Raw genomic sequence first — 20,600 nt, 5'->3', positions numbered from 1 at the left:
GTATGCATGGAGGAAGTAGTCCGACGCTTGGTATGCCGTTGGGATTACTAATCATACATGTACGGATGTATACCAAAAGAATTGTAACCACCAACTCATGACCCTGGTCTTTTTACTTCTCAGTGTCTTTCAAGATTTTATTAATATCAAGTTAACTGCATCTTTCTGCTACATTTATTATAATAATATATATTTTATAGGCTCCGCGTTTAGTTCTATTTCAATTCACATGTTAAACATCCGTTTTTTTATTCTTTATCTTGGAATACTTGTCTTCAATTGACGCATTGTTTTTTATATAACCTTTATTCACTTCAAGATACTTCTTCATTATACTCGGTATTTATTTTATTGAAAATATTTATTAATACATACAATTAAAAGAAAAGTTTACTTTTAGTTATAATTAAATAGATATATTATTATTAAGGGTGTGTTTAAAATAATCCTCTGACTTAAACAATACATTGTAAAGTTTAGAAATTTAAAAAAAAGTAAATAAAATAATTAAAGTAGCTTTGTTCTTATGTATATATTTATATCAAACAATTTTTTTTCTATTGATGATTTAAATTTTTACAAATAAGTAGAATTTTGTATTATACTTTCTATAGTGCCTGTCACAATTAATATATAGTATAAAAATTATTTGAGAAGAAATTTATGACACTGAAGTTGACAAATATTAAAAATTTTTTTAGAATTTTACAGCAATTTAATTATTATAAAAAAAATTTAATTAAAAAGTTTCATATGTGAAAATTAATAAAAATTACAAGGGAAAATTTTTTGAAGCATTTTTTTATTGTAACTGATTTGTTAAAAAAATTTTTAAAATCAACAGCTGACGGCTAACTTCAGTGTTATGATAATTTATTAAATCAATAAATTTATTAATTATTATATTTTCTTAATAATTATAATTAATTATTAAAAAATAAAATTAATAATTATTGTTGAAATAAATTTAAAATTAAAACCATAAAAAAAAAATTTTTAATTTTTGGCGGTAAAATTTTAAAATTTTTCCACCAAGAGACAATTTACATCGCCATCTATCTACTTTTTAAGAAAACGCTTGCTATCAGGGTAGTTTTTCTTATTTTCATTTTATGGTAAGAACATTTTTAAAGAAATTTACTTTAAGGAACATGGATAAAGAATTTTACTGACTTATCGAACATTACACATATTCGCACTCTACTATAATTGTTCATAGATTTTATTTAATATGTTCCAAATAATTACAATGTTTATATGCGAGACTTTTTAAGGATATCGTTTCATTCTTAATAAATTTAAAATGAAGAGTTGTAAAATACCATCACTAATAATTATTAATGTGAATTTTAATTTAAATTTATAATTTTAACAAATTTATTCAATATTAAATTTTGGTTTATTATAAAATAATCTGATAAAGAAATTTATTTTAATAATATATTAATTAGAACAATTTAAACAATTTTTAATAATAATTTTTTCATTTTTCCACAGAAGGATATTATCTCGGAAGAAATCATATCGATAAACGGAAAAAAATATCTATGATATGGCTCTGAGCGACATGATATCACATAGCCAATTTTAAAAGGCTTAATTTGAAGCATGAGGGAATTTTTATCCGGCTCTCCTACTGCTACAATAACTATAAAAGTATGTGGTGGGACTCAACCGCTGTATTCACAGTGGGGTATCAACCGACTGACAGAAGGGGAACATTCATACAACCGTGATCACTCGTTCTTTAGTTTACCGGAGCGCGAATTTTTGTTGACTGCTATCACGACACCTCATCCATCGTTTTCTAATATTACCATCAATTAATCTTCAATAAACTAAAATAAGAGTGGTTAATATACTTATAAATGATCACTTATTGATAATCAAGGAAAATTCAAAAGTGTTTGTTTTCTGTCTCGTTTAAAAGCTAAAGTGACAGGATAAATAATTATTCGATAAACAAAAATGGTAAGTTGTTTTTCAAGTAGGCATATGATTGCCTAATCAAATAATAGTTTAATTTTTTTAAAATAAAATTTAAATTCGATTGACAAAATGATTCATCAAAATGAAATATTCGATTAACACTCAGAGAAACTCAAACTTTTGTTAGATTGTAAATAAAATCAATTAAAGGGAACGAAAGAATTTAGTAATTAAGGAATCGTCGTATAATAGCGGAAACTTAGTATAAAAAATCTCATAGGAAGAATGTTATTACACATATGTGTTAGATCATATTGAATTTGACTCAAAAGATCTATAAAACTTCTACATTTTTTAATTTTATACAAAATCATGTTTTTAATTTTCGAAAAAAAATAAAAACTAAAGTTTTCATTTTTTTTATATAGTTTTTGTATTGATGATGTTCAATCGCTATAATTTTTTCATATAATATTAATCAGGATACCAAAATATTTTTATGCTAAACAAATAATCTAAATACTACTTAATTCACCATTGATCTCACTTAGTGAACTTATTCAATGTACTTATTTGAAATGCCTAATCATATCATGTAGTTTATTAAATGAGCAAGAACTCTTTATAATTTAATTGAATTAATTTTCATCTCCAGAGTTCAAATGCCTATATTCATCTAGGAGTAACAGAAATATACATAAAATTCGTCGAGCATTGTTATTGTTACTGTTTTAAAAAATATTATTAAATATTATCTTTCGTTCATATATATATATATATATATATATATATATATATATATATATAATGTTGTAAGGTAAACATTATCCGAGCTATTTAGTAAATTATCGAAGAATGTTACTCGTAATCAGAGCGCGGCCCGATATCTGCCAGCCAATTAACAACTGGGTCACATGCTTGTTTAGGAATTGGGAAAGGGATAACCTGCTAGATCACTGATACTCTAACTAACTAAAATCTATCTTGTCAATAACAATAATTTTTTTTAAATATATAACTATTATTCTGAGTAAATGTTGTTATAATAAATTCAAATATTTGAAATACATTTTCAATTATAGCTATAAATTTTTTAATGCAAGAAAAAAAAATTTTTTGCTTGATAATTCTCTGGTTAAAAATACTGATTGAAAAGAATTAAAAAGCGGTCATTCCATGCAAACTGTATATCTATATATACAAACAAAAGAATTGAAATTATTGAAAAGAATTCAAAATTCACCATTTTTAATTCTTTTTAATCAATATTTTTAAACAGGGAAAATACAGTTGTGATTATTTAAAATTTTTACAACAATTTATTATAATTTTACTATAAAAAATTTATTAGTTTTTTAATTTATCTACAAAAGTATACTCATGTGAAATGCAATACCAACAAAAACGTATACATTATGGTTATCCGCATGCCGTATCGCTCATATCACTTTGCAACACGCTCCAGATCGACAATAAGGCTCATTAATAGTATATTTCTTGGTATTTTTGACGTTATAATTACTTATGAATGCGAATATAAAGCACATATGTTTCTAAAATTAATAAACTCTTTCGACTTAAGAAAACTTATCAATTTTTACTAGTCATTATGAGAGTTGAATTATAAATAATTATTTTTACTCATTTTATCATAATTTATTTTATGAATAAATATTTAAATATTTATCGGAAAGAAATTTCTTACCAAAATTATTTTTTCCTATTTTTAACGATAATTCGATTTTATTTTTTATTGTAATTATTCAGGTTTGCAAAAATAAATATTTTTTTATGAGGTAAATATGAAACAGAAATTTTATCAAAAAAAAAAAAAAAAAAAAAAGTAGTTAATGGACCCTTTTCTTTTACAGATAATCAATAATACAAAACAAACAAAGTTACTTTATTGTCCAGCATAGCAATTTCCGTTGATACAAGCAAAATAATATATAATAAGCCAAGTGAGGCATATTACTCGATGGTTTCCTATATGCTTATCCGGGATATGATGATATCTCCCCCTGGTCGGTCATTGGCGTGAATATTACTATAATTGAGCCGTATTCAATGTCACTAATATTATTAACACGTTCAAGTAACCACAATAATACAGAATTATACTGAATAAATAATCAATGTTCATAATACAGTTGATGATATCAAAAAAATGGAAATATGTTTTATCCAACCTAATTTATAAAGCTTTAAAACGTTTTTATGAGGTAACATTTTTTTTTCTTTGAAATAGTTAGAGAATTCTAAATCGTTTTTAAATATGTATTTGTGGAAGTTTATTAATTTTGAAAATTTATAATCGTTTACAAAAATTTTTTTCTTATTTTTGATTTTGATAAAAAATTTGTCTCTTCTGAAATTATCTCCGAATCGGCTCATTTTCGGTTGACCTAGATACTTATTCGAAGAATAAATCTGTCTAGTTAGATCGTAATCTGTTAAGAATTGTACACGCTACGAGAGCACATAGCGCATTATGTCGCCTAATAAACACACCTATTTCTAACTATTTTATTTATTTTTATGAAGCAATTTTTGAAAAACTTAATTATTTTCTGACTAAGCAAGTCTATGTTGTTTGAAAAATATTCGACATCACTTCAGAAAATGTCACTCACATAGATCTGGGATACCGGAGACATAGCCTCTAAAGAAAAAATTTTAGAGTAGTTTGATTTTGTAAAATTTGAATTTTTAAAATGATAAATTATTCAAACAAAGAATTATAGAAATTAAATGGACGTCAAAATTATAAATTATAGAATTTTAATGTCTCATATTTTCGGAGATAAAATCATTCATTGTATTTTGGATACTTATCTTTCTCTAATCGACTATACTGTACTCAATCATCAGAAAATTTTGAGCCAAATACAATTATGTTCAAAAGTCTTTTTAAATTCAATATTTTCAAATTTTCTTGTCCTAAATTTTATAATTTCTGATATTTTTTATGTTAAACGTTTCTCATTATTTTACAGAACGATTTTTTAAACATTGAATTTACGATAACGCTTCTTTACAATTACAAATTTACGTATTTTTTATTTCCATAATCCTTTATTTAAATATTTCATCATTTTTTGATTGAAAATTTTCATTCGATAAAGTCTCCAGTGCCCTCGATCTCTATAGTAGAGTCAAGAGTTGCACAAAGCATTGCGTAAAGTTCAAATTTTATTTTATGTTGCTGATCGCTTCATTCACTTTAATTTTTTCGTATCAAATAAGTTTTTCAATAAAACCAATGAGGAATTATCAGTAGCTGCAAATTCACTTTGATCACTGAGTGTCCGAGGACAAATTCTAATTAACCATATATAATTGAAAAACGCAATCGAATACCGTATAGAGAACGCTAACAATGTTTATTAGTCACACAAAACTTTCCTTGTTCGTGGTTACTTAGTAATAGTAAATTACAATTAAATTTTTCGCTTAAGTAAAGTTCTAACTGTCATAGAATTTATATATTTTATTCTCTTCTTCAATATAATAGTGCACTTGCTAAAATCATAAATTTATGAAAGCTTTCATTACAAAGCGATGCATCAAAAGAAGAAATTACTAATTTTCTGTTTATCAAGATTATGCATATTAATGGATTAATGTTTACAATCTTATGGAGTTTTTTTTACAATATTTTATAACTGGTTATAAGGAGAGGGGGAAAAACAGGGAAAGGGGGGAACTTTACACTTTTAATTTCAGTGAAATGATCATGTCGGAGAATCGCTTCAATTTACTGCTGCATAGAAAAAAAAATTTACTTGAATCAAGTAAATAATTTTGAAGAATTTCATCTTCTTGATTCGGGTGGAAAAATTCTTAAACTAAGAAAGTTTTATTGGTTTAAATAAATTTTACTTGATTCAAGAATTTTTCGTCTTGATCCAAAACAATGAAACTTCAAAATTATTTTCTTGGTTTAAGAATTTTTCTCTTGATTCAAATTAATTTTTTTTTCTGTGTGTCGTTGAGAATTTGGCGCATCTCGTTAGGTAGTATTTATTTTTTAAATACTTATTAAAAAAATTTTTGAATACTTAATAACACAAAAATTATCAGGATAAATAAGATAGAAACCCAACTAGAAATTACTTCGGGATTACCCAGGGTATACATCTGGATCTGATTGGGTCCCGAAGAGGCATGCCCAATGGGGAAATCCCTACAAGAGCCTAATTAGCCCCAATTGGGCAATCCCAATGTAAAAATTATAATTTTTATTAAATTTTTCCCAATAGGGTCCTGTGTGGAACTTAAGAGGGATAACCCAACGAAAAATAAAAATAAAATTGCTAAGTTCTCCCAAGTGAGACCTGTATGGGACCGAAGATGATTTTCTCAACGTAATGTAAATATTGCATCGATGGGTTTTCCTAACTGGGCTCGTAGTAGAACCCAATTAGGTTAACCCAAACTGTGAGTAGATACATGAAGAAATAATCTTTAAATTTAGGTAGTCGTTTATTTATATAAAAAATTAATCGCCCAAAGATGTGTGAGCTTATATTATTAGAATAAATTTGTCATAAATTAATTAGAAATAAAAATAAAAATTATTTGTTAAGAATAGAAAAGAATTAGAAAAAAATTCATCTAACATTGAAAAAAATTTTTTTTTTTTTGACACAAGAATTTTCACTTATTCCAACAAAATTAATTCCCTTGCTTCAAGAAATACATATCTAGATCCAAAAAAATTTATTTAAGTCAAGAAAATCTTGTTTTAAGAAAATTCTGCCTCTTGCTACAAAAAATTTAGTTCTTGATAGAAGTAAATTTTCATTAATATTTTTATTGATTAACATGTCAAATGGGAAGATTTTTTTCTCAGCTGAATTAGGTGGCGCTGTTTCCCTAAGGTATCTAAAAATCTTGATCAACGATAAAAATTTTTTGTATCAAGTATTTATGATGATTTGAATTAATAAAAAATTACTTCCACCAAGAATAGAATTTCGAGAAAAAATTTTACTTCGAGCAACAAGCTTCGGTCTTCTTTCCGGTACCCAAAAATTTTCTTGAGCCAAGAATTTTGTTCTCCAGTCAAGAAATTTTTCTTTATGTGCTGATTAAATCCAAATACTGAGTTTTTAGACTGAAATACATTTTAATGTTGCTGAAACAAAATTCATACTTCAAATTTTTTTTTCTCAGTATGAAAAGAAATTTTAATTGAAAAAAAATTTTCATTATCGGTATTTTTCATGATTAAATTTTTATCCATATAAAAAATTTTTTTAAATAATATGCATTTCAACAAAATTTTAATCTTGAAAATAAAAGTTCTTTATGTTAGCATAAAGAGGATCCCAAATCAAATCGGACAGTTTTAAGGAATTTTATTTTTAATTCTTTCAATTTTTTTGGATTTTTCAGTTGTTTTTTTTTTTTTATTTTAAAATTTTCTATTTAATTTATACAAAAATTGTATTTTCACGCCAGAAAAGTGAATAAATAAAAAAAACAATTTGTAAAAGCTTGAGCATAGGATGAATAAAGTGTCAGTTAACCGGTTGAATTGATCAGCATTCCTGCTTGGACCAGCGGTAACGTGAACGACTAAGGACCCTAAGGACGCAAGTTCGAGCCCAACTCTCGACAAGGATTTTTCCGACCAATGATTTCGTTTCAATTCAAATTAAATAATTACTAATGAGTAATGTAACATGAGTATCTAATTCTATATTATTTTTAATCTTTTCGAAGATCATAATATTTTTTCTTTAAAAATTTGGATTGGATTCTGATGGGGTTTTCCCCATTGGGACCTGAGAGGAATTTCCCAATGAGGGCCACATAGGACTTTGCGTGACATCCCTATTTGGGGTCCCTATTAGGCAGCCCAATGAGGACCCAATAGGTCTTACATTAACATTTCTAGTCGGGAAGAATGACTTTCTTTAAAGTTCAGTATCCTTTGAGCGAAAAGGAAAGAAAAAAATAAATTAAAATTCATTGGAGATCTTTTGATGAGTACTAACAATCCTACACAATCAAAGAAATAAAAAATTAAAATTTTTCAATACCCTGATTAAGAAATCTAATTTGAAATGATTTAAAACCATCGTATTTGAATACTACATAGATATACAATTAACATGAAGGTAATCATTTCAAATCATCTTTCTGAATCAGGGTACCTACAACTGTACGTAAAATGACTCTTGTACTTCTAATTACAAAGTTCTTTCACACATGATTATAAAAACTCCTCAAAAAAACAGCTCATTCTATTCGAATAAGCGCAAAACTATTTAGTATTAATATAGATCGAGTCAGACCTCTCACTGTGAATATCAATATTTGAATCTCAGTATGAGACATTTATTTTCTTCTATGTCAATGTAAATAAAACTGGCACCGAAAAAAGAAAAATATAAAAATTATAGTGTATAATGTAACGTGGCGCTTCGTGATGAAAACTATAAAAATTACATTGCAAAATGCAATATTTACATTATAAAATTAGAAAATTAATAAAAATTACAAGTGAAAATTTTTAGAAGTTTTTTTTTATTGTAATTGATTTGTTAAAAAAATTTTTTAAATTGACAGCTGACCGCTAACTTCAGTATCATTGTAATTTTTCAAGTTTTCTTTTTTCTGTGGGCAATTACGGACTATAAATAAATAAAGAATCCTGGATTTGATGAGTAATTGCATGTATACATTTGAAATTCTCATTACGGATTACTCTGCCATCTAAGCGACATAAAACTGAAGCTCAGTCAAACCATTGATTTTCGAACCTCGGCAATTCTCGATGCCTTTTAGTGACCAAATAAGGGAATCACAGGGTAGCATCGCTTTCAAGCTTTCAACAACCCTTCATAAACATTGCAAACATGGTTACGCTCACCTAAAATGGAAATTATCGTTCCACTTGTTGACTCATTTCTTTCGTATTATTCTAATAATTTTTTAACATGTGATACTCTTGAGAAATTTTGGGAATTGGCTTATATTAAACTTACCCAAAGGTTTGACAAGTATTTATTTATTTCCTTAACATAAAAGGATCATAAATTGTCCTTTAGCTACTGCGCTTGTGTATTGTATCAAATAAATATTTACAAGGTTTGTAATTCATACATCATGATTATTTTTTTAATTCTTCATTTTTAATTATAATATGTCTAATTTGTCATTGAAAGGATTCTTTCATTTTATTCTGAGCTACTATTTTTATAATGGTAGTAATTATTTTTAAATAGCTATTCAAAATGATCATCATTAATTTAAGTAGATCGTATTTTATCTTTAATTGTTAAATTTCGTTTTTTTCTTTGATTAAACTATAGATTCTTTTTTATTAAGATTTAGTATGTTTTTTTTTTTGCCAAAAATATGAGTGTTAATTTAGCAGACATCTGATAATTTTTTAATAATTTATTTGTTACAAAAAAAATAGTATAAAAAAATGCATGTGGAAATTTTCAAAAGTTTTTTCTATTCAATTTTTTAGATTTTTTTTTAAAACCATTAAGTTAAAATTGATCTAAAAATTTTCAAAAATTAGCTGTTTGCTAAATTCACCCTAATCCAAAAAGATATATGATGTAGACGTTAAAAAAAATATTGAAAGTTTTACTTATAATTTTTAATTATAAAACCATAATTTATATTTCAGATGCAGTTTAAAGTTTAATTTGTTACTAAAAAAATCACAGACCACAAGGTATTGACAATGGGAAAACTTCTCAGTCTTCTGGCTCGAGACGAGTCGACTTGCTGTACTCCTCAAAAATATGACGTCTTTCTAGATTTTGAAAGTAATTAAAAAAAATTTACTCTTTCCTTAAACAGTATATTGAAAGATTTAAAATAAAAACAATTTGTTTTGTAATCTTTTTTAGATGCTCAACCTTCCGATATTGAAAGAGATACATTTGAAGCCGTACAACGAGTTTTGAAAAATTCAGAATCCATTTTAGAAGAAATTCAGTGCTATAAAGGTGCTGGCAAGGAAATTCGAGAAGCTATTTCAGTTCCTACAGAAGAATGTCAGCGTAAAGCATACCTGACTGTCGTTCCTCTCGTGGCTAAGCTAAAAAAATTCTATAAGTTTTCTCTGGAACTTGGTTATTATTTTAATTTTAATATATGATAAAAATGAAATTTGATAAAATTAAAACTTAATGATAATATTATGAAATATTTTCAGAACGTGTTGTACCACAGATTCTGGGTCAATTATGTTCAGGAAATCTATCTCCCATGCAACACCTTGAAACTCAACAAGCACTTGTCAAACAATTCGCCGAAATTCTTGAATTTGTATTCAAGTTTGATGAGCACAAAATGAAAACACCAGCTATTCAAAACGATTTTAGTTATTATCGTAGAACATTAACAAAAGCTAAAGACAATCCAGAGAATGAATTGATTGTAGGCAATGAACTGGCCAACCGCATGTCCTTATTTTATGCCCACGCCACACCCATGCTTCACGTTTTGAGTCACGCTACTATAACTTTTTTAATGGATGTAAGTTCACATACAATACCCTCATAATATGCATCTTTATCTTTTAAAATGATGAATTAAAAGATATATCATCATGTTTTAGTTCATCACTCCCTTTTCATTTAAAATTGTCCACCTACTTATATCAATCATGATAATCAGTTTCCTATATCGCTGATGATTAATTTTTTGCTGACACACCTCGTCATTCATAAAATGTGCTTTTAGAGGGAAGATATACCACGAGAGAATATTACAGAGACGTTGGGGACTATGGCTAAGGTTTGTTTAAGGATGTTAGAGAATTCGTAAGTATTCCTTTATTCTTACCTTCATCATAATTCATTTCAATAATATTTTCATTAACACTTTCTATTTATATTATAGAAACCTATTGGCACAATTTCAAAGAGAAGAAACACAGTTATTCGTTTTACGAGTCATGGTTGGCTTAGTCATACTCTATGATCATGTTCATCCACAAGGAGTTTTCTTTAAAGGTTCAAACGTTGATGTAAGTAATTTCAATGACCACATATCAACTAAACAATTTCTAATTATTGGCTCATATTTTCAGGTCAAGGGATGTGTAAAACTTCTGAAAGATCAGCCGTCTTGCAAAAGTGAAGGTTTATTGAATGCTCTAAAATACACAACAAAACATTTGAATGAAGAAAACACACCAAAAAATATTAAAAATCTTTTAGCAGCATGATTACCAAAGCAACGTGGTTGCTGTATTCGAAATTGAAAGAAAATATATGGTTTCTTAAGTATGGTATTTCTTGACCCAAAAGAAATTTATAAAAATCGTAAGTCTGAGACATTCAATGCTGGGTAATTGCACCGGGGATCAAGATGATTGGATATTATTGCTACTGTAATAATTAATTTAAAAAATTATATAAATTTTAATTAATTAAACGTATCGTAAACTATCAACGATTCACACTTGTATAGAGAAATACGTAAATAATTATACTAATTTCTATGATTATTTGACTGCCGAATTCATAATATTTTTTCATATCACTTGCATTAAAACTTGGGACCAGCTGAAAAAAAACTGAAAGAAAACAATTTCAGATCGAAGCTACTGTTGGTAGAAAGAAATTTACTGGGTTTTTGTTCTTATCGGATAAACCAAAAATCATTACAGCCGATTTGAAATTGATTTTTTTTTTTTAATTGCGAATTTCCAAATAACTTATATATGTCAAGTAACCTGTTGATTTTATACTGTCCAATTAACTTTAGATATTAAAACTTAAAGTTCTAATATAAGTGATATGAAAAATATCGTGTGGAACGACATGAAACGCGATTTCTAACTGGAGGCGAAGCCAACGCTTGTCCTCATCTGAAATCATTTTGTTTCATTCTGGTCACATGAAGTACTATTTATTTTATTAACTATGATCCTTTTCTAATGGTAAAAAAAATGATATTATATTTTATAAACTAAAATAAAATAAGGTAGTCGCTAAAAAGCGGAAAAATTGATTTGTTTATGCACATAGCAGATTTTTGAAAAACTTGAAAATATAGATACGATTTTGACTTGTACTCTGATATAATTAATAATAATTTTTTTTTAAGGAATGATAGTTTTGGTTTCTGACCAAAGAAAATTTTACAATAAGTAAAAATGAAAAGTATCATAACCTGGCAACGAATAACGAAGCTACTAATTCTTCATAATAAATTCAAAACTCGAAAAAAAAAAGTTTTAAATACACATAATAAAGAATCAATTAAGACAAAGTATTATGGATAACTAACCAAAGATATAGATGTATATTGTAAATTATGCATTAGGAAATATAAAATTATAAATAGTATTCTTAAAATTTATGAACTTATGAGAAAAAAATTTTATTAATAATATAATGTAATGAGATGTAAAAAAAAAATAGTTATTTATATGCGTAATAAAATGGGTAAACATAACCTATCAACCTGATGTTAAATCTGTATTTATCGGATGATTTATGGCAAATTGATCATTTTAAAACCTGATTTAAAACCTTCTCACAATTATTTGAGTAAATTTTTTAAAAACTTTCTTTATACACACACACACAGAGGCGTATGGACATCATTATAAAAATAGTCAGTAAAGCTTCTTAGGGCTTGAAAACATCAAGATCTGCTGAAACTTCGATTCTTGCAAAACGGGGTAAAACCAATAACTTCCCGATTTTTTTAAAATCATCGATTTTCTTAGCGGGAAGTTAAAAAAATTAATATTAATTTTTTTAATTGAACGATGAAAATACCGAGAAAATGCGTGACTCTGCGCGTGCACGCTTCAGTCAACTCGGGTGCTTAAACAAAAAAAGTTATTTTAACTAATTAAATATGAAAATTAAGGAGTAAAAATAATTAGGCTTGGATAGTTGAATAAATAATAATTTGTATTCAAAAAATTTTTATTCCTATTTTCTTCTTAATTATGCTTTTTTTGAAGGCTTTAGAAAAAATCCTCATGAGAAAAATTAAAAATTTTTCATTTTTTTACAAACAATTGAGAATGCTGAAAAATAGAAAACAAATAAAATATAGAAAAAAAAATTTTTTTTTCAAGATCCTGAGTGATTCGGTTTTTTATTACAAAAAGCCATACGAAAATAAATTTTAATATTTTTTTACCTCAATTGTTTAAAAAATTGTTATAAACAAATGCGTCATTTATAAGATAGTTGAAATTTTTTTGGAAATATAATTAATCATCAAATTAATGATTTTTAATATAAAAATTATTTCTTAAATAACTTTTTTGTTGCTTAAAATTGCATTTGTTAGTTAACAATTTCATGATTTATTCCAATTTTTTTTGGGTTTATCGCTATTTTTTATAATTTTGACGGCTCAACAGGCTAATTTACCTTCAGATTCAGATTCAGTGAATTAAAATACATAAAAATCATACTTGATCTGGCTCCCCAAAATTTTATTCATCGCTGTGACTGCGGTTTTTCGCAATTTTTTACCTTTTTTTTAGGTTTTTTGGATTTTACTGAAAATTTTGAGGGAGTACGGGCTAAACTGACTTCAGATTCGGATTCAGGGCGTCAAAATACATCAAGATAGGTAGGACAACTTTTTTTTTTGTGTGCCGGTGTAATTATTATCCGAACAAAAACAGTTTCACTGTAAAAAAAATCGTGCCAAGTCCACGTTCATAAGACTATTAAGAAAAAAAAATTTTATTTCTTTACAAAAAATATAAAATAAAAAATTAAAAAATCCAAGTAACCGATATGGTTGTATATGATTTTCGAAAATTAAAAAAAAATTTTTGTAAATTTAAAAATTAAAAGAAACAATTTTGGAACGTATTTAGTGTGCGTAGTTACGAAATATTTCACTTTTTATGAAATTCCTAAATTGTATCTACTAGGACACTTAAAAAAAAATTGAAGTACACAATAACGCACACCAAGTACGTTCCAAAATTGTTTCTTTTAATTTTTAAATTTACAAAAATTTTTTTTTAATTTTCGAAAATCATATACAACCATATCGGTTACTTGGATTTTTTAATTTTTTATTTTATATCTTTTTGTAAAGAAATAAAATTTTTTTTCTTAATAGTCTTATGAACGTGGACTTGGCACGATTTTTTTACAGTGAAACTGTTTTTGTTCGATTTCAGTTTTTTTAATTATAATAAAAATTGACAATTTTAATTTAATACATTTCCGGTGGCAAACTATCCCCTTTAAGCTATAGTTCATGTAAAAGTTATTCTTGCGCCGCCTGGCGTGTGTAATTGCAAGCTGTCAAATATCTTTTTTTCACTGTAGTTTCCCATCTATTATAAGATTAGCATGCATCGTTATATTATTTAGTCTCTGGCCGTCCGCTTTTTACATAAGAAAAAAGTTAAAATCTAAAAATCTGGGTCGCTATAGTTTGTGCTGATTATTTTTAATAATTTTAAATAGAAATTATAAAGATAATTGATAATAATCAAGTAATACGCGTAATAAAAAGCATGAACTACTATTATAAAATATCATATAAAAAAAAAAATCAAATTAAATTTGAAAAAAAACTTGTAACCTCAAAAAACGATTCTGCTTACGGTATATACACACTCGGTAGTCTGGCTTGAGAACGGAACTTGGCGCCAGATTCTACCGAATCTGTTGATCAGTATTTTTTTAAATTGAAATTCTATTAAATCTGAATTTTAGCTAAGATATAAAATGCTAACCAATATTTCCGATAAGATGACAAATAATGATAACGGATAGATTTTTATCAGACATCTGTCAATTATCTTCGATTTCTTCGTTCATTTTGCGTAAAATTGTAAAGTACGATAGCGAAGTATTAAACACCTACGCAGAAATTTTTATAAGTATAAAAATAAAGCAATTAATATAAAATAATAATAATCAATAATCAATTATCAATAATAAAATATTATTTACTGAAGTAAATGTTTCCAGAGACACAGGTACAAATTTTCCAACTGTCAGAACACAAGGTCTCCTTGATCTGGCAATAATAATCAACAAAGCTTGTCTGTAAGACTTTCCATACTTGGACCAGCTCAAATTATACCAGTGCGCTCGATATGCAGCTTCAGCGACTTCTAGACTCTCGGCGATGATCTCATGACATGACCAGGAGTATAAAAGGAGTTGGCTGATGGATCCACTAAGAAAAACTATACTCCGCATCATTCGAAGGATTGAATTGTCGACTCCCTGAAAATCTGTTCGTAAGTAAATATAATAATGATTATAATAAATTATCTATTTAAATAGTTTAAATGATTAGCTTAAAACTTACTAATAAAATTTGAAACCCAGAGAAACAGATCTGCAATACGCTGCCCAGTGTTTGAACCAACATTATTTGATAGTACAGTTTTTCTATTCTTTCAATGTACAGGATAAGTAGTTGATGTAGTTCTACGCACTTTTGAAGGTTAGAATACGATTCTTCAACAATGAAATTTATTTGTTTAATAGATTCTATTTTTTCAATATTTTTATTTTGACAAGCTGTTTCCAATCTTTGTTGTAGTATTTTGAACTGTCCAGTAACGTAAAGATTTATTGTGAATAAAAATGTTGTGAATGTTGTTGCACAAACACAAACACTCAATGTTGCTGCTGACTGTTAATTTTTATCAATTTATTCAAACAGATGTTAAAGATATTTTTTGAAAGACTATGATCGATTTACGATCAATTAATCTTAATAACTTACTTCAAAGGTAAAACATATTTCATAATAAGGCGTTTCTTTAAATGGAAAAAATGTAAACCATAAATTAAAAGGTAAGCTTCTGTCAGAAGTATTTTTTCCATAGGATTCTATTGTAAGTAAATAAATAAAATTTATAAAATTATTTAAGAAATAATAATGCTGAAGTTAGCCGTCAGCTGTGTCAATTTTAAAAATTTCATTAACAAATCAATTGCAATAAAAAAATGCTTCTAAAAATTTTCACTTGTAATTTTTATTAATTTTCACATGTGGAATTTTTTAATTAAATTTTTTTTATAATAATTGCATTATTATAAAATTTTAAAATAATTTTTATTGTCTGCCAACTTTAGTGTCATTAAAAATAAATTAGGGTTAAGAAATTTACCGATTATTGGAATACTTAAATATTCCCAAGCAATAAGTTGTAGCACGATAATATAAACGACTATTATTTTAATAGTTTTGTTGTTACAGCTATCCAAAATTCTACGCTCTGAATCGTTGTACGGGATGCTCCAAAATGTCTGGTATGTGTAGTCATTAAAAGCCAGCACTTCACTTCGGTTAATAACAAATTTTGTCAACTTGAATAGCTCGATGATTACAGTAATTGTACAAGGTGCTGTGTAAGAAATAGCCTACAAGATTGTAAATTACTAAAAAAAAATGTGATAGATTATTTTGGTAAAAACTTACGTGTAAGTCACCTAAACAATAATAACAGTCGAATCCTTCGATAATAAGTCCAATAATTATTGTCACAATAGTGTAACTCAGTATAATATTTGAAATAATTTTATCTCGAGGATTTTCCGACGTCCACATACCGATTCCGGCCATACAAAAGCGCGTGATTTTAATCGACGCGTGGTGGCTTATAGTCTTCTTATCCATTACAAAAAGTGCAATGACCAAATTACATGAAGGCTACGAAAGATTAAAGTTACTTGGATCAAAGAAGTTTTTTCTTCAATTCTTTCAAACTATTAATTTGAATTTATTTAAACTTCTTTGATTTCGCTTGATATCTTTCTCTGTCATTAAAGTAAGTAGTAGGCGAAATAATTTTTTATATTCCAAGAAATTTGCTCTTTAAAATTTAATCAAAGAGAATTTTTCATCACAGAAGTCTTTAAATTACTTGAAAAATTACAGGAAGCTTTCATAAGAAGGGGAACAACTAAACATTACCGTGAATAATTAATGTTGCGCAACATTTTGCGTAGATCCTTGTAGTTGTCTTTGCTCGGTGATAGCCATATGTTCAATTTTATCGTTAAATAGATAGTAAACTTATTAGTTGAAAAGTTCAAACGCAGTAGGGTGGGCAAAATGGGATACCCCTAAAATTTCGTAAAAAATTTTTTTTTACAAAAAGCTCTCACAATTTTCTAAAATATATTTGTACAATTTTTATTAAGTAATTGCTTATATGGAAAATTTTGTCAGAAACTAATGCATAAAATTTTTTTTTAAATATTAAATATTAAATATTTAAAATACGATAAAACCAAGATCTATTACATCCTTATCAAAGTAACGGAAATTATGAGTGTATAAGTTAAATAAAATTCCTCCTAGAGATACTGGACAAATATCATTCGGCCGAGCATAAAAACAAATAGTGTACAATGCCATCTCCAACTCTGGCGAAATTCCAGTCAACATTGTAATGTTAGGTTTCAGGACACCAAATAACTCCAGATTAATTTTCACCAAAGACGCATTCTAAGAAACAAATTAATAATTATAATATGACAATACAAATGTTAGTTAAAAACAAAATTAATTAGATGTATTCAGATTTCAGTCATTTTAATCATTTATATTGGGTATGAATTTATATCAAATAATTAATAATAAAAGTATTTTTAATCGAGATCATTGAAATATTAAAAACTTACTGCGCTCAGATCAATTTTATCCACGAAGGACAAGTAGTTGAGATTCCTCTGATACTCTTGAAAATCATAGTAGATCCAATTTTGCACTCCAAGAAGCGATGGACCATTGTAGATTTCGCCCATGAAAATCCTTTCGAATCCAGAAGTTGACTTGTCTATTCTAGTGAACCAAATGTGTCTCAAAGTATCCTTGAACTCGTAGTTATCTGGCTCAACGTAATATTTTTCTTGTAGCCATTGAGAGACTGATTTCATAACATTCGTATCAGAAATAGCGTTTATCAAAGCTTTTTCTTGTTCTTTGATAGCTTCCGTGACGTTTTCCTTATTTGTAGAGTTAAACTGATAATTTTCATAAAGTTCACGTACTAACTGAACCGTTTTATATTCATACACTTCTCTCTTCACATAAATCAACCTAAAAAAAATTACATAATTATGTGAACTTTCAGAAACATTGATTTTTAGATTAATAAAATCAATAACTTATAAAATACTTACGGTTGACTAGTTTCATCGATTATGTTTGAGCTATTTGACACTTTTTTTTGGAAATTGAGAACATACGCCTTAGGTAATTTATTCATTTCATCCATCATGAATAGATGTTCCGTCAAATTCAATAATTCATTTTCAGTTATGTAATATTGTATTTCAGGAATCACCGGAGTTGGAGTTGCATTGTAATTGTCCTTAGCATTATTAGGATTTTCAGTAAGATTACTTAGATTTGGATACAAATTTGTTTGATTACTTAAATTTGGCGGAATTGTTGTACTAGAATTTGAATCACCAAATTTAGGTGAAAAATTTACAGGTACATTAGAATCACTTTGTGGTGAATTATAACTTCCTGAATGATTCGAAATGCTAGGAGATATATTTCCATTGTTTGAAAAACTTGGAGGAACATTACCAGTAAAACTATTTGGTTGATTATTATAATTTGGATCGTAACCTGCATTAACATTAGGATGCATATTAATCTGTCCGGGAGGAGGTACATTATTATAAATAATCGTCGTGTTATTGGTAACTGAAGAAGTCGGAGTGCTGTAAGCAGGACTGTAACCAGGGTTGTTATGATAATAATGACTCGGTGCTCCGTTAATGACTCTGTTAACTGCAGCATTGACTCCAGCGTTAACAGTTGAGAAAATGACAGCTTCTTTAACTAACTGTCCTATTCCTGGACCCTTGGTATTACCCGGTACAACTACAACACTCTGTCCAGGAACAAACGGCTGAGAACTGGCGCCTCCGTAAACAGGAGGATGGACATAAGTCGGATGATAAACAGGCGAGTATGGAGGTGGTGGAGCGTATCCTCCATGACTTCCTGGTGGTGCTCCATAAACTGGAGGTGGCTGGTGGTAATTATTCGGATAGTAATTTGGTGGATGCCCGTAACTATTTCCAACGATTGGAGTTTGATGAGGAATAATTGGAGCCGAATTAGGATGATAATTATTATTAACATTTGTAATTGGCTTGGACACATGAGGCATTTCCACAGGATGTCCTGTTGGATATGGAGGATTTGATTGATTTGGAGCAACATTTTTTGAAATTATCGGCTGTGATGCAAATGGCGCCGAAGGCTTTGGAATATTTGAAGCTGAATTTGAAGGCAAAATTTTTGGCGGTGCTACAGGCAATGCTGAAGGTTTATAAGATGGATTCGCCCAAGGTGGATTAGATGACGGATTGGAATTACTTTTGGTTTCATGGTGTATTAACGCTCCACTACTGTCTTTTGGAATAGAAGGCAAATTAGTCACTGGCTTACTTGGTGGAGACGAATGAGTGATTGGAGCTGGTCGGCTAATTGATGGTGGATGATATACTGGAGGGTGATATACTGGCGCTGATGGGCGTGGTGGACTGTAACTGGTACTGCCTCGAGAACCACTTCCTCGAGAACCACTGCTTCGAATTTTTCCAAGACTTAATTTGAATTTTCGAGCTTGACTTATTTCTTGAAATAATTTGAAAATTAATAATTAAACGATTGAGGATATTCAGACACTGTAGCGTGAATATAAGATTTTTTTCAGCCAATAGCGAGGTAAGAAATTTCCAATATTCACGCTGGATTACTCACACTCTCCGAATAATCTAACTGTAATTAAATGCACGTAAAATATTTATTGAATAAAAAAAATTCTTACCAGTGAAAACTGAAATAATCACAACGAAAATTAAAATGTAACTAATGAAGCTTCTTGTAACGATCATTGTCGAAGTTGATAGGCAATTGACTAATTCCTGAGATTTATGTAAGTATATATTTAAAATATGTTTGTGTACATATAGATGTCAGCAGTGTTATCAGTAGTCATTCCTATTGCATCGTGTAAGAAGAAGAATCGTTGAATCATCAGTGACCTTTCATCTTGACTTAAACAAAAAAATGATTAATCTACGTCTTGGTGGGATAAATATTGTTGACTTACTTGTATTGAAGGCTCTAAATTATCAATTTTTTAATCACGGGGAATTTCAAGTCATTATTAAAAATATACACTAATGTAAATATTTATTTAAAATCCACTAAAACACTGCCTAAGCTCCATCGATACCCCGAAATAACTCTATAAAGGAATATACTTCGCAGAAACTCCGTGGCTCATCGGAATTTTCATCGGGTCATCAAAACCGCTAGGGTATACAAAAAAAGTCTGGAAAACGCTTGACCTCGCATCGCAGGCTATCTCTGTAACTTCCCATAATGTACGAGTTTAAAACGCTCGATAAATTATCTATTCCGAAGTTTTAAACTTTCCTTCATCAAGACCTCGTACCATATCCGGACTCGCTTCACTCAGCCGGAAAACTAACTCGATTTTGATAAAAATGCGCCCATAAACTCAAATTCGTGACGTCACTTCAAGCCGTCAAATTTCTGACTTGGTTTTTCAATATAGTCAACTGAAAAATTAACATTTATTTCGTGTCGACTAAATAAGATAAAATTTGACGCACACAAGCAGTGCCAAAATTTAACCCAAAAGTAATTTTTATTCCCATTTTACAAAATTTTTT

General features: G+C 28.1%; 3 protein-coding genes across 8 annotated transcripts; 1 reads left to right on the top strand and 2 right to left on the bottom strand.

The window, feature by feature from the left end:
* Window positions 1-1,562: 1,562 nt before the first annotated feature.
* Window positions 1,563-12,153, top strand: LOC141527265 (CYFIP-related Rac1 interactor B). Of its 3 annotated transcripts, XM_074242663.1 has the most exons (9): window positions 1,563-1,971; window positions 3,697-3,725; window positions 3,801-9,030; window positions 9,584-9,725; window positions 9,810-10,034; window positions 10,118-10,440; window positions 10,648-10,727; window positions 10,807-10,933; window positions 10,997-12,153. In XM_074242663.1, the coding sequence occupies exons 4-9, from the start codon at window positions 9,641-9,643 to the stop codon at window positions 11,132-11,134; spliced, it is 978 nt and encodes a 325-aa protein (XP_074098764.1). In that variant the 5' UTR covers window positions 1,563-1,971; window positions 3,697-3,725; window positions 3,801-9,030; window positions 9,584-9,640; the 3' UTR covers window positions 11,135-12,153. The 3 variants fall into 3 exon arrangements, with proteins under 3 accessions (XP_074098764.1, XP_074098765.1, XP_074098763.1); XM_074242664.1 differs by lacking the exon at window positions 3,697-3,725 and having other exon boundaries at window positions 6,192-9,030; XM_074242662.1 differs by lacking the exons at window positions 3,697-3,725; window positions 3,801-9,030.
* Window positions 12,154-12,304: 151 nt separating this feature from the next.
* Window positions 12,305-16,983, bottom strand: LOC141527261 (odorant receptor Or2-like). 4 transcript variants are annotated; one of them, XR_012479163.1, is made up of 8 exons: window positions 16,843-16,983; window positions 16,348-16,578; window positions 16,037-16,289; window positions 15,649-15,755; window positions 15,226-15,555; window positions 14,862-15,140; window positions 14,642-14,768; window positions 12,305-12,955 (listed from the first exon to the last, which is right to left on the bottom strand). XR_012479163.1 is itself a non-coding variant. In XM_074242657.1 (6 exons), exons 1-6 carry the CDS (start codon window positions 16,543-16,545, stop codon window positions 12,929-12,931), a joined length of 1,194 nt encoding a protein of 397 aa, XP_074098758.1. In that variant the 5' UTR covers window positions 16,546-16,899; the 3' UTR covers window positions 12,305-12,928. The 4 variants fall into 4 exon arrangements, 2 of the variants coding, with proteins under 2 accessions (XP_074098758.1, XP_074098757.1); XR_012479162.1 differs by having other exon boundaries at window positions 16,348-16,899; XM_074242657.1 differs by lacking the exon at window positions 14,642-14,768 and having other exon boundaries at window positions 16,348-16,899.
* A 55-nt stretch (window positions 16,984-17,038) lies between these two features.
* LOC141527251 (uncharacterized) lies at window positions 17,039-20,366 on the bottom strand. The gene is made up of 5 exons (XM_074242630.1): window positions 20,012-20,366; window positions 19,727-19,955; window positions 18,057-19,533; window positions 17,556-17,973; window positions 17,039-17,379 (listed from the first exon to the last, which is right to left on the bottom strand). The coding sequence occupies exons 2-5, from the start codon at window positions 19,791-19,793 to the stop codon at window positions 17,146-17,148; spliced, it is 2,196 nt and encodes a 731-aa protein (XP_074098731.1). The 5' UTR covers window positions 19,794-19,955; window positions 20,012-20,366; the 3' UTR covers window positions 17,039-17,145.
* Window positions 20,367-20,600: the final 234 nt, after the last annotated feature.

This window comes from Cotesia typhae, unplaced genomic scaffold (assembly GCF_013202065.1).
Source record: "Cotesia typhae breed Kobodo isofemale line unplaced genomic scaffold, CoteBio_Ctyphae contig_4, whole genome shotgun sequence".
Taxonomy (NCBI): domain Eukaryota; kingdom Metazoa; phylum Arthropoda; class Insecta; order Hymenoptera; family Braconidae; genus Cotesia; species Cotesia typhae.
Note: the sequence above shows the minus strand (reverse complement) of the source record. Positions and strands in the feature narration are given on the sequence as shown.